This window comes from Engraulis encrasicolus, chromosome 1 (assembly GCF_034702125.1).
Source record: "Engraulis encrasicolus isolate BLACKSEA-1 chromosome 1, IST_EnEncr_1.0, whole genome shotgun sequence".
Lineage (NCBI taxonomy): Eukaryota > Metazoa > Chordata > Actinopteri > Clupeiformes > Engraulidae > Engraulis > Engraulis encrasicolus.
In genome coordinates this window covers 19,199,977-19,212,790 of record NC_085857.1, presented here as the reverse complement: position 1 = coordinate 19,212,790, position 12,814 = coordinate 19,199,977, and the positions used below count along the sequence as shown (strand labels likewise).

Below are 12,814 nucleotides of genomic sequence, written 5' to 3'. Positions count from 1 at the left end.
TGCCGACAGGGGCGAGGGTTCCAAAGGGGAGAGTTGACCCGGGCCCAGGGGAAAAAGGGGGGCCCGCAATCGGTTGCTCATTACATTGTTTATATTGGGTTGGGGGGGCTTTTCAGATTACTTTGTCCTGGGCCCATGCATGGCCAAAACTGCCAGGGGCCCTGGATACAGGGGTTACCGCAGATTCTCCACAGATGACAAATAAGCATAATTTACTTGTGATTCAGGTGTTGAATTCCTCACCACATGTGCTTTCTGCACACACACACACACACACACACACACAGGGCTGTTTCACAGGGCTGCCGTATAACCAGCCCCGGACTTAACCTTCTCTCAGACAAGAAACCCCATGTGTGCATGCAAAGCAGTACTGTAAACCTCCTTGCTTCTTTTCAGTCCATGCCAACTGTAGACTGCAGTAGTGTACACACAGTAAAATCTGCAGTGTTCGATAAACATTTAGAAAGTGTTACCGACAGTGTGAGGTTTACATTCAACTGTGCCAGTGATGAATTGACAGCCAAATTTTATGTGCAGATTTGAGATGGCCCTTAATAATCTGGAGGTATAGCTTAGTACTCTTCCTATGCGCGCTGGGGCGGGGGGGGGCGTTCGTCCTCGTTGCAGCAGCGCACACGTGAAGCAGGCGACATCTGCTCCGCGCGCTCTGTGAATACGCGCTGTGATTTGTTGGAAGATTAGTGTGGGTGTGGGGGACGCTCCCTGCAACGCAACTCGGTCAAGTAAATGCAGTGACTTGTAGCTGCCTCAACTTCATTCAACAGTTTAGTTAGGTCCCACGACGCCGGGGAGTCGGGGCTTGCTTGCGGGTCCCTGCGCTTTCTTTCAATAGCCTGGATTAAGACACGTCAGATTTATAGAACCCGACTTCTTTTTTTACTATCTCCCCTGGGGTACCCAAACGGATATTAATTTTTCTTTCTTTTTTACTTTTTTGTCTTTTCTTCTCTGAAGTTATGATGCTGATGCCAACTGGATCACCTGACTCGTGATTTTTTGTATTATTATTTGAACGGGATTTTCGCAAAATTACGCACCGGCTAAATTGTTCTCCAACACTTTAACGGATTCCAATTTGAAGATACCGTACCAAAAGTTTTTCTCACTTCTGAAATTTCTGTCAGACCTTGTGATACATACTAATTAAGCTTCAAGAGCAAAGTGGTTGGAGATTTTTAATGATGCAACACGCAGTGGCAGAAATATTGCTCACACTGCGTCTAAACTGTCCGGAATACCAGTGTCAAATGTAATTTCTGTAATCGCCGAACAGCAATCTGTCCTTGTTTGAAAAATTACGAGATTGAATGTAGATAAAGCGAGGAATGGTACATGGATCCCACTCGTTTGGGAGCAGAAGAGCCCCAGCTCCAACCGGATGACTGCTGCTTCTTATTCTGGGACAACGAGAGTTGCAAGCGGAGATGATGGCTGCTGCACTTTACCGTTTCCTTATCTGTTCCATGTGCCTGCTTCACACTGTTGCTGAGGTAATTTACTGCGCCATTGAAACTGCTGTGCAGTTCTCCTCTCACCTGCTCTCCCTCACCTGCAGTCCGCTACAATTTAGACAAGTGCGGCTGTAGTTTGGAACGCACTTAGCACTGTGACCGGTCGTAATATCATTTAAGGTTTGTAAACTGACACATTAAGATAGGGATTGCCCTCATTTCTTGATCGCGCCCAAGGGAGATAAGGGTTTATGCATACCTCACACAATTATATTTCCATGTGACTTGGGCTGCTGTGCTAAATGTTATGGTGCTTTAATAGTAGCACAGTAGACTAGAACTACACCTGCTACTCCTTCGCGCTGCTTGTGGTTTGTAAAGCTCTTCAAAGTGAGGCTGTATGTCTGCGACAACGTGCAGCAAATCTGTAACAAGTGCAACAGTAGACATCTGCGCCTAGTGTTTAGTCTCATCCCATTAGCCCAGTGCCATCGACAGAGCCAAGATGTGTGTTTTTTATTATGATATTTGAATGTGTGGCAATATGAGTCATCTCGGAACATTTTGTAACATTTACCTTTACTTTTTTTCTGCCAAGGACGTTCAAATACCACAGGAGCTCATCGACAGACTTTCCAACAGTGAAATACGCAGCATTAGTGACCTCCAGCGGCTATTGGAGATGGATTCCGTAGGTAGGCCTAAAGACAGCGCTCTTTTATCTTCCCTCTCTCCTCTCTTCCTGAAAATGAAAAGTTGCTATCCATTTTACGCAAGGAGGTGCCGTGGAATCACCTTAGGCCCTACACGACCATGGGAACACTATCGTAAATGCGCACGAGACACTCCAGGACATCACATCCGGTTTCTTTTGAATTATTGAAATAATAATGGGTTAGATGAAGAAATCCCCCAATATTTGGTGGTATTACGTCTACAAAGAGATGCGAACTCAAAGGAAATGCTTCTTTTCCATGTGTCCATGTTCACCAAACACGCGTAGCAAAATCAGAGCCCCAGCAAGCAACTTGCAATCAGTCTTCCTGGTGCCAAATTCTTTACCGCCTGTTACTAGGAGACGGGTTTCCCCATTACTCTGCATACTATTTGGCACGTACGCCTTCAACCCCGGTGAACTTGGTGATGAATGACACGGTTTGGCCGATTACACCGATATACTCCCACACTGTTGTGTTATTTTTAGGGAAACGTGGTGCAACCAGACGGGGGAAAGAAAGTTAAACTGTCTCCCAGCATCACGGGATCCGCTTTTTAGTGGTAGGCTATCTCCCAGGAGGCTGATATCCTGCTGTGTGGACAAGGGCATGTGAACGGCAAGACAAGGGTTAGGCTACAAGTGTTTCCCACTTAACAGCTGCTACCGTTAGGAGATTCTTTATCCGTCTTGAACGTATTTATCGTCAAAACTTTCAAGAAGACATTCATTACAGAAATAATTCAGTGTCCGAGGATATAATTGAAATGCAAATAGCTGTGTTCCATGGCTGGCATTTTTAGGTGAGGATGGGGGGGGTCAAGTGGCTAACTTCATTATACTGTTGTCATCCTGGCTATTATGGTGAGAGAGGAGGGTCCTGAAAGGCTGTTATGTTGGTAATGTATAATTCATGTCCGGATTCCAGTTTAGCAGCAGTGAGGTGTGTTTGAGATATGTGCAGTGTTTAGGGCTCGGCCACACTCTTGCAAACACACACATGCACATGCACATGCACACACACACACACACACACGCGCACGCACACACACACACACACACACACACACACACACACACACACACACACACACACACACACACGGACATGTCTGCTCTTTTTTTTTAATTCTTGTCAATTTTGACAAAATTACACACACTCTGACATGCATAACAACCGGTATATACCGCCCACACTACTCTATCTCTCCACACACACACACACACACACACACACACACACACACACACACACACACACACACACACACACACACACACACACACACACACACACACTTTGAAAGAGCCGGGCCGTGCACTACTAAGCATGAGGACACGCTGGTTAAAGCTGAATGGGATGCCACCACTCCTCGGACAGTTCGGGGCCGGTTTCCGGAAAGTTCCATGCACATCACACATCCCCCACCCATGCACACACACACACACACACACACACACACACACACACACACACACACACACACACACACACACACACACACACACACACACACACACACACACACACACACACACACACACATCCGTGCACATACACACATACACAGGCAGGTACACACACAGATACTACCGCACACATTCACTCCCCAACACACACGCTACACTCACACCGCACGCACACACACACACACACACACACACACATACACACACATCCTGAGGGCCATCCAGCTCTGCTTTCATGCCTACCCGCTCTGTAAGAGTCAACCACCAGACTGTGACATGTCCCCCCCATGAGGTCGCTTTCTGCTTTGTGTGTGTGTGTGTGTGTGTGTGTGTGTGTGTGTGTGTGTGTGTGTGTGTGTGTGTATGCAGGGAAGCCGACAGGGTGGGGGGGCAAAGGGGTCACTTGTCCGGTGCCCAGAGAGGAAATTAAATCCTCATTTCATTGGATGTATTGGGTGTGGGGCCTTTTCAGATGTCTTTTTTGTCCAGGGCCTAGACACAGCTGCCAGCGGCCCTGTGTGTGTGTGTGTGTGTGTGTGTGTGTGTGTGTGTGTGTGTGTGTGTGTGTGTGTGTGTGTGTGTGTGTGTGTGTCTGCTTTGTGACTGAGGTTCGTTTAAAAGCAAAAGGGCAGCGCTGCTGCAGACTCAACCCTTAAGAGGTGGCACTGAAGGATTGAATTCACTCGGACCTTGCACCCAAAGATACACAAAGATTGTTGCATTTTGCAGTCAATTGTCTGCACGTAGATTGGGAAAGACAAAAGTAGATGTTGGATTGTAATGATGCAGAGACGCACTGAGGGATTGCATTCACTCCATCTTGCACCCAAAGATGGACAAATAGTGTTGCATTTTGCAGTCAATTGGCCCCAAGTAGATTGGGAAAGACAAAAGTAGACGATGGATTGCAATGATGCAGACCCCACCCCTAAGAGATGGGATCAAATTCACTTTGTCTTGCACCCGAGGACACACAAAGATGCTTGCATTTGTAGTCAGCAGACTGTACACTGTAAAAACTTGCAGCCAGTTAAATTTAAAAAAGCAAGTTGCCCTGCTGCCTTAAGTTTGTAAGTTAAAGGATTTATCCGGAGTTGGAACAAGTTTGCCTCATTTTTGCATGTTTGGGATGAAATACAGTCACTCTAGAGCAAAAGGATGCGTTTTGAGAAAGTTTGATAATATCACGTTAGCCTCGTTAGCCATATCAGCTATGCAATATGATAGGTTTCTCGCCGGTTACACACATTTCAAAAACACAACATTTTAAAGTCTTGCACAGCTCAAAACAACGTCACACGTACCTCGTAATATGTTGAGGGTATCCACACATAAACCGAAGTGTCCAAAGCCCTTCATGTATTCTTGAAAGGTCTGCAGAATGTGTTTTGTGAAGCTACTACCTTGAGAATATCTACAGTTACGGACAAGCCAACTATTTGACACTAAAATCCACAACAGTAGATTGCCGAGTGCGTCGCATCATCAGCTGTGGTTACTCGCTATGGAAATAATCATAGCTAATGATGCGACGCACTCGGCAATCTACTTTTGTGGACTTAAGTATCAAATAGTTGGCTTGACCGTAACTGTAGATATTCTCAAGGTAGTAGCTTCACAAAACATATCCTGCAGACCTTTCAAGAATACATGAAGGGCTTTGGACACTTCGGTTTATGTGTGGATACCCTCAACATATTACGAGGTACGTGTGACGTTGTTTTGAGCTGTGCAAGACTTTAAAATGTTGTGTTTTTGAAATGTGTGTAACCGCCGAGAAACGATGCCCGCAATCTATCATATTGCATAGCTGATATGGCTAACGAGGCTAACGTGATATTATCAAACTTTCTCAAAACGCATCCTTTTGCCTTGATTTTGCTCTAGAGTGACTGTATTTCATCCCAAACATGCAAAAATGAGGCAAACTTGTTCCAACTCAAGATAAATCCTTTAACTCAAGCTGAGTTACCTTACAAGCTTATGCCAGAAGGGAAACTACGCAAATCTTGCCATGTTAGGCAGTGTACTAGGTCAGCCTGATCTCCAAAATTCCATGCTCCTGGACACGTATGTTAAGGAGACGAAATCCGTGTCCAGGAGCACGGATTTTGCCAAAATTCTGTGCTCCTGGACAAGGAAATGTTTTCCGTGATGGGCACACGGAAGTGCTTTCTATATTCCCACAGCACCGTGTTAACTCTATCATTAGAAAATACATACCAAATGCTAATCCTAAACAAAGTAATGCTATAGAAATTTAAGTTGTGCCCTGACCAAAACAATCCCTAACCTTAACCTGACATTAAAGACATATTTTTGAGAAATACCTTTTCCAGTTCGTTGATAGGCTATGAAATTCATATAATGAATGAAAGAATACTAGCTGTGCCCAGACCAAAACAATCTCTAACACTAACCTGTCAGTAATTTTTTTTTTTTTTTGAGAAATGGAATGAGAGTTAGAAAAATCCAGAGAAAACACAAGGTTGTGGAAACATAGAGCTGTTCGAGTATAGAGAGAGCCCTTCTGTGTGTCCATCACGGAAAACAATTCCGTGTCCAGGAGCACGGAATTTTGGCAAAATCCGTGCTGCTGGACACAGATTTCGTGTCCTTAACATCCGTGTCCAGGAGCACGGAATTCTGGAGATCATGTTGACTAGGTAGGTTGAAGAAAGTCAGAATTACTGTAGATGTAAGATTGTACTGCTGCAAACTGAACTCTTGCAAGACAGGACTGGAGAATTCAATTCACTCTCGCTTGCACCCAAAGATGGTTGTGTTTTATAGTCAACTGGCTCTTGAAAGGTTGGGAAAATTCGAGAGAAGATTGGAGACAGTCAAAAGGGAAAGTGGGGTTGGAAAGTAAAGGGTTTCATCTTGCATCACATTACGAGCAAAAATTCTTCCTCTTGAGAATAACTATAATTTTATACTTAGGGGGGTGGGCTATAAACATGGCAAGAGACCGCCCACGGAATGTGGCAAACGGACTTTCCCAGATTTACCAACTCGTCTTTCTTGTTAACTGTGTCTTATTCATTCACACTGTGCCTCAAATCCTCTCCCCGAGGGCTTTTTTCTGTTCGCTTCCTATTGCAGAGGGAGCGCCCCATGGGGCTTTTGCTGAATAGTTCCTAAAGTTAGTTTTGTTAGTGAGCAGCCAGTGATGTCACACAGTGTCCCAATGGTAGGCCTACTTAGTGAGTTACTGCAAACAGTCAGGTGAATGGTCCAAAATGTCCTCCAGAATCATCTATCTTTCTATCTATCTATCTATCTATCTATCTATCTATCTATCTATCTATCTATCTATCTATCTATCTATCTATCTATCTATCTATCTATCTATCTATCTATCTATCTATCTATATCTGCCTATCTATTGTTAGCCAGCTAGCTAGCCAAACTAACGAGAGAGAGAGAGAGAGAGAGAGAGAGAGAGAGAGAGAGAGAGAGAGAGAGAGAGAGAGAGAGAGAGAGAGAGAGAGAGCAAGCATCGGGGGATGGTCACATAGCACTTGCCTGGTGATGCTCCTGACAAATTGTAATGTCACACACTCCCTCTGCATCCTAAATTCCCTCCCCTTTGCTCTAACTCGGCTTATTGTTGAGAAGGTTAGGAGCAGATGAGACAAGATACCAACTGGCAGCTATTATACTAAGGGGCCAATGGCATCTCTCAAACAGGGTTGCCAGATGGTGATTTACAGCCCAAAATCCCTAAAAAGTGCTGATTTGTATGCTCATGTGTCACATCCCAATAGGTAATTTATTTTGTTAGCTGCAGACAATCATTGTAAAACAGTCCAGTTTGGATAGGAAACCACTTCATCTGGCAACCTTGGTCTCAAAGTTTTTCAAGCAAACAATTCTAGAAATGTTACGTGTTATGTAAATATATGTTTTCCCTCTGTTGTTCACCGAAATTCTACACCCACTTATTATTCCCAATGGAAATAGAATATTCATTTATGTATGTATGTATGTATTTATTTATGTATGTATGTATGTGTGTATGTATGTATGTATTTATTTATGTATTTATTTATTTATTTATTTGCTTGCAGAGAATGAGGTCGTTCAGGAGACGAAGAGGAGGTACCACAAAGATGCATATCACGGTTACCATGGCAACGACATGAAGAGCTACCAGATTCTGTCTAGACGCAAGAGAAGTATTGGTAAGTAGCATCATATTCACCAATCTACACATACACTTTCCAGGATTCTCAAACAAACTGGTCCCTAACAGACCTTCAAGGACTGTGGTTCTCTTCATCAACACAAACAAAATGTACTTTTTCAAACACCTTGAAAGACCCAATAAGACCCAAACACAACGTTCTCCCGCACACAACTTTAAGGACCTTTACAAAACCTAGTGCCTTATACTGTGTATATACCATATAGAGAGGATATGGAAATTGTCGATTTTGTCCCTCCCTGGATCAAAGGAACATTTAAAATTGAAGAGATAAGCCTAATTTATGCCGAGAAGCCAAATTGTGTGCGCATTGTCGCAGATGCCTCGCAGAGATTTTGTACCCCGTTGCAGAGACTTTGAGCGCCCCTCCAAAAAAAGGGACAGTCTCTGCAAAGCTTCACTGCAGTTTGGTCCTGTCGACCAGACAAACCTCTCTTCTCTCGAGAGCTAGCAACTGCTTTCTTGTTCTGACCTTCACTGCATTGGAAGATTGTGATAGGAAAATGCTTAGTATTCGTTACCTCCGCCAAGGAGGATATGTTTTCAGTTGCGTTGGTTTGTCTGTCTGTCAATAATATAAAAAAGTTATGAACGGATGAAATTGGTGGTGATCCGAATTTTTAAAAAGATTTCAGTTTCTGACTCCACAAAAACAAGGCAGAAAGACTTGGAAAAAAAACTCAAATGTTCTATCAAACAGCTGCCTTGGTGGAGGTCTGCACTGTCTGAGTGTATTTCTAGTTAAATATCTTGTCCATGCTGTGTCTTGGCGTGTATGTAAATAAATTAACCTGCTTGTTGCAAGCTACAATGCTGAAATTATACTCGTGATTGTTGAACTGAGTCTCTACAGAAACATTCCACTTCATGCAATTGGCATTTTGAACTTTCAATTGTCTTATAGGCTTATAGAGGCTATACTATATATTATGTCTGGGCATTATTGCAACATGCATTTGATTGTGAAGCATTTGAAGATGATCCTGCCAACGTGGACCGCAGTCCGTTGTGACAAAAAACTTTCAAAAAATGTTTTTCAAAAAGGGCCTTTTGTGTCCAGTAGGGCAAAGGGGCAGGTGCTTTAGCACCACCTCTTACAGTACAGTATCTGTGCATGCCTATGGATCAGTCACTTCTTTCTTGCATTATGTAATCTAGTGTGTTCCCGGAAGGCAAAGAGAGCGGTCAAATTGGAAACAAAATGTAACTGTAATAAGGTATAATAAAGGCTTACTACAGCAGTCTACTGGCCGCATATCACAATTTAGCGTAGCTTAGCCATTCTAAGAAAAAATGGCGTTCCAATCTGCATATTGGTGCAATACAGTGTTCGTGTCCTGGTAGGTTGACATCATTGCCATTGCCATTGCCATTGGCCGACTAAGCAATGTGAAATCTGTTCCTTGTTGACACACTTACATTGCCAGATAAGAACTACGCCAGATTGCCAGATACGCTGTTGTTATGGAGGTAGTGTTTATGTAGAGAGGGGAAACTTAGAAAATGATTAATGTTTGGCTTTACTTTGCTGTTTTACAGTAGATTGCCTGTTGTACTGCTTTATCTTCAATAACGTCACTGCTGTGCTCAGAGAGGGTCAATTTCACGGACTCCAAGGTCTACGCTCTCTAGATTAGCATTCTGGTCTTACACAATGCACATGGCATTTTATTCCAATCAACTCTTTTTGTCTATGGTGAAGCTCAATTAGCTGCTGATAGTCAATAATGAATCCAAGATTCAAGATTCAATAAGCTTATTGTTATGTCAACACAGTTTATATGAATTTGCGGCAGTACAATGGACAGAAAAACACAACAACAGGCACATACATAAGGACAGGTAGCCATGCGTACAGAGACATCAATGAACAGTGAAAGTGAAAGCGAAGTGAAAGCCCAACTGGGAAACTCCAAATCCCATTGTCATTGTGACACAGCACTCCACAGCACTCAAGTCAATACTGCACACTACACAATTGCATTTATGCCTCACCCGTGCAAGCGGGCAGCCCCAAATGGCGCCCAAAAGGGAGCAGTGCGGGGTGACGGTACCATGATTAGGGTACCTCAGTCATGGAAGAGGATGGGGGAGAGCACTGGTTAATTACTTTCCCCCACCAACCTGTCGGGTCGGGAGTCGAACCGGCAACCTTTGGGCAACAAGTCTGACGCCCTTACGGCTTACCTGACTGCCCTAACGGTTTACCGATTACTGACATGAACAGTGGGTACCTATAAAGTGCAATTTTCTCAGTCATATTGAATACTTAGAATTTGATGGTGGTGGTAAGTATTTGTTAAAAAGGTAACATTTGTGAATGAGCAGCATGGATTCTGGAAATGAACTACTAAAAATATTACACGGTCCACAATAGCAGGCATTTAGCTGTCGATCGTTAAGAATGTTTCCAGCACTGCTTGACCGAATGAATGACTTTATGACTGGCTGACTGACTGACTGACTATGTCCACATAAGTAGCGTGGTGTACCAGGCCAAGAAGTGGCAACTAAGGACACCGACGCGTGGTAGGCTACACAGTACTGTACATACACGTTGAGGAGGATTCCATACGTACCCATTCCCATGCTGTGGCTTGTCAGACACCTGGTGAGAGAGAGAGAGACAGAGAGAGAGAGAAAGAGACAGAAAGAGACAGACTGATATACAAACAGACATAGAGAGAAAGAAAGAGACATGGACAGTGTGCGTGTGCCTGTGCGTGTGCGTGAGTGCGTCAGAGAGAGAGAGAGAGAGAGAGCTGTGACAGATACCTGGCAAGAGAGAGGAGAAAGTGGGGGGAAGAGAGAGAGAGAGACAGAGAGAGAGAAAGAGAGAGCACTGTGGCTTGTCAGAGACCTGGCAAGAAAGAGGAGACAAAGAGAGAGAGAGTGGGAGGGACGAGAGAGAGATTGGGAGATTGGGAGGGAGGGAGGGAGAGGGGGTGCGACTTCGCCTCATTAGTGCGCCTATTAAGCTGTCGCTCCACAAAATGACAAGGCGGCTGAGTTGAGTTCCACCGTGTGGCAGCAGTTGACTTGAGGTCCCCACAGCCAAGCCCAGCACTCAACGCCAAGACCAGCACCACACACGTGTTACTGAATGAGAGAGAGAGAGAGAGAGAGAGAGAGAGAGAGAGAGAGAGAGAGAGAGTCTAAGGCAACAATAATGAAAGTCAGAAAGCTTGATATGTAAGACTACGGAAGGAGAGTCATAACAATATGTGTGCAGGGCAGACATCATAGAGTACAGTAAATGATACAGTAAATGCAGACATGCACAGCAGAGAGAGAGAGAGAGGGAGAGAGATAAGACATACGACATATGACATATGACATACATCGATCAAGGCTTTGTAAAACACATTGTGTTGCATTATATAACCCCTCACCAGAATTGCAATGACCATTTCGTAATGTATTACTAAAGGCCCTGTGCATTGTCATACTGGTGTAGTACTATGGTAGTGACGTTTTTTCATGTACTATTACAACGTCCCAGTGCCAGAACGGTGTCTGTTAAGGGGCTACGACTCTTGCAAAGTACAGGTCTAAGTCAGCCATAATGATATTCAACGAACAATTGCAAGCGTGCCATAGGAGCTCCGCCTGAGGCCTGAACATTTACAACAACAAGAACAAGAACAAAATTGCACCAGCTGCGTCAAGCCAAGAGTCGACTGGACGGGTTTTTCATGCCTCACAGTATGCGGGAGGTTGGAAATGATAAACAAGTGTTTATAAATGTGTTTATGGGCCAGTGAATGTTCTGTTAAAGGCCACTGTGCCCCAAAGTGGAGGCTAATTGGGTGCACCTCTCGTCAAAGTTTTGTGCAAATTGCTCCTGGTGGTGTTTCTGTGGTGTAGCCTACGGGCTTGGCTCTGTAAAGAGAGGAAAAAAAGGTAATGTGTCTCGGACCGAGTGGTGCACGTATGAAGAGCTGTTTTCCAAAATGCTATCTATACAGGCCATTTAAATTCAAAATGTTTAAAGGTATATTATTTTTTGCTTTGAGCAGGCGTCACTCTTTCTTAAAGGGGTATGCCACTATTTTGGGGCTTAATACAGTTAAAATCGTTGGCTGGGGTTTATAAAGGTGGTAAAGTGTCTTATTTTTCATGTTAAGCTTTGTCTTGCTTTAAGACAAGTTAAAAGAGGGAGTATGTAGCTAAGCTAGTGAAAGTCAATGGATCACTACACGGATCCATTGACTTTCACTAGCTTAGCGACATGCTCCCTCTTTTAACTTGTCTTAAAGCAAGACAACTGCTAACATGAAAAATAAGACACTTTACCACCTTTATAAACCCTGGCCAATGATTTTAACTGTATTAAGCCCCAAAATAGTGGCATATCCCTTTAATTCTTTCAACTCTGAGGGTGCTGGCCCAAATATCCAATTGAGTATTTAAAGAAGGATGCCGCACCTTGCATATGCAGTGTTTTTATTGCATAAACGCGTTTCGGCGTGTGCCTTCTTCAGTGTGCCCTATCTAAAGGCGGATTATGTAATAATTTTGTATAAGTTGACTTCCAAAATGTATGCAAAGTGCCTTGAATGCAATGTTGCGTGTTCCATGTATCCTATAATATGCACTGAACAGTCAGTAAAACACTTAACAGTTTGTTGAAAAAACAATTACTAGTACACTACTACAACATTGCACAGAATGCAGCCTTTTGTCAAGGACAGAGAAATCCTAGCAACTTAGACAAACTCACCTACCATTATAAAATATTTTATACATTTTATGTTATAGTCTGACTTTCCAGGCTATTGGACATTGCTATTCTGTAAACAACAAACGTAACAGGGTCGTGGCAAAACCCATCTTAATCAACACATAGCCCCAGGGCCATAAAAGGGGGAGGTAGGTTAGGGGAGGGGAAGAATGAACAGCCTTTCACCACAATCACACTCCAGACATTTATGGGCAGGGCAG

The 12,814-nt window shown here is 43.7% G+C and overlaps 1 protein-coding gene across 6 annotated transcripts in view; it reads left to right on the top strand.

Moving 5' to 3' along the window:
- Window positions 1-781: 781 nt before the first annotated feature.
- The window catches only part of LOC134448884 (platelet-derived growth factor subunit A-like), a 28,538-nt gene continuing 16,505 nt past the window's right edge, over window positions 782-12,814 (top strand). For 4 of the 6 annotated variants that reach the window (XM_063198591.1, XM_063198582.1, XM_063198566.1 and 1 more), the window contains exons 1-3: window positions 782-1,514; window positions 2,074-2,170; window positions 7,734-7,847. In XM_063198591.1, coding sequence (XP_063054661.1) covers window positions 1,449-1,514; window positions 2,074-2,170; window positions 7,734-7,847 — 277 coding nt within the window. In that variant the 5' untranslated portion in view covers window positions 782-1,448. Of the gene's footprint in view, window positions 1,515-2,073; window positions 2,171-2,232; window positions 2,754-7,733; window positions 7,848-12,814 lie in introns of those variants that run through there. The other 2 variants (XM_063198610.1, XM_063198600.1) reach the window with 2 other exon arrangements.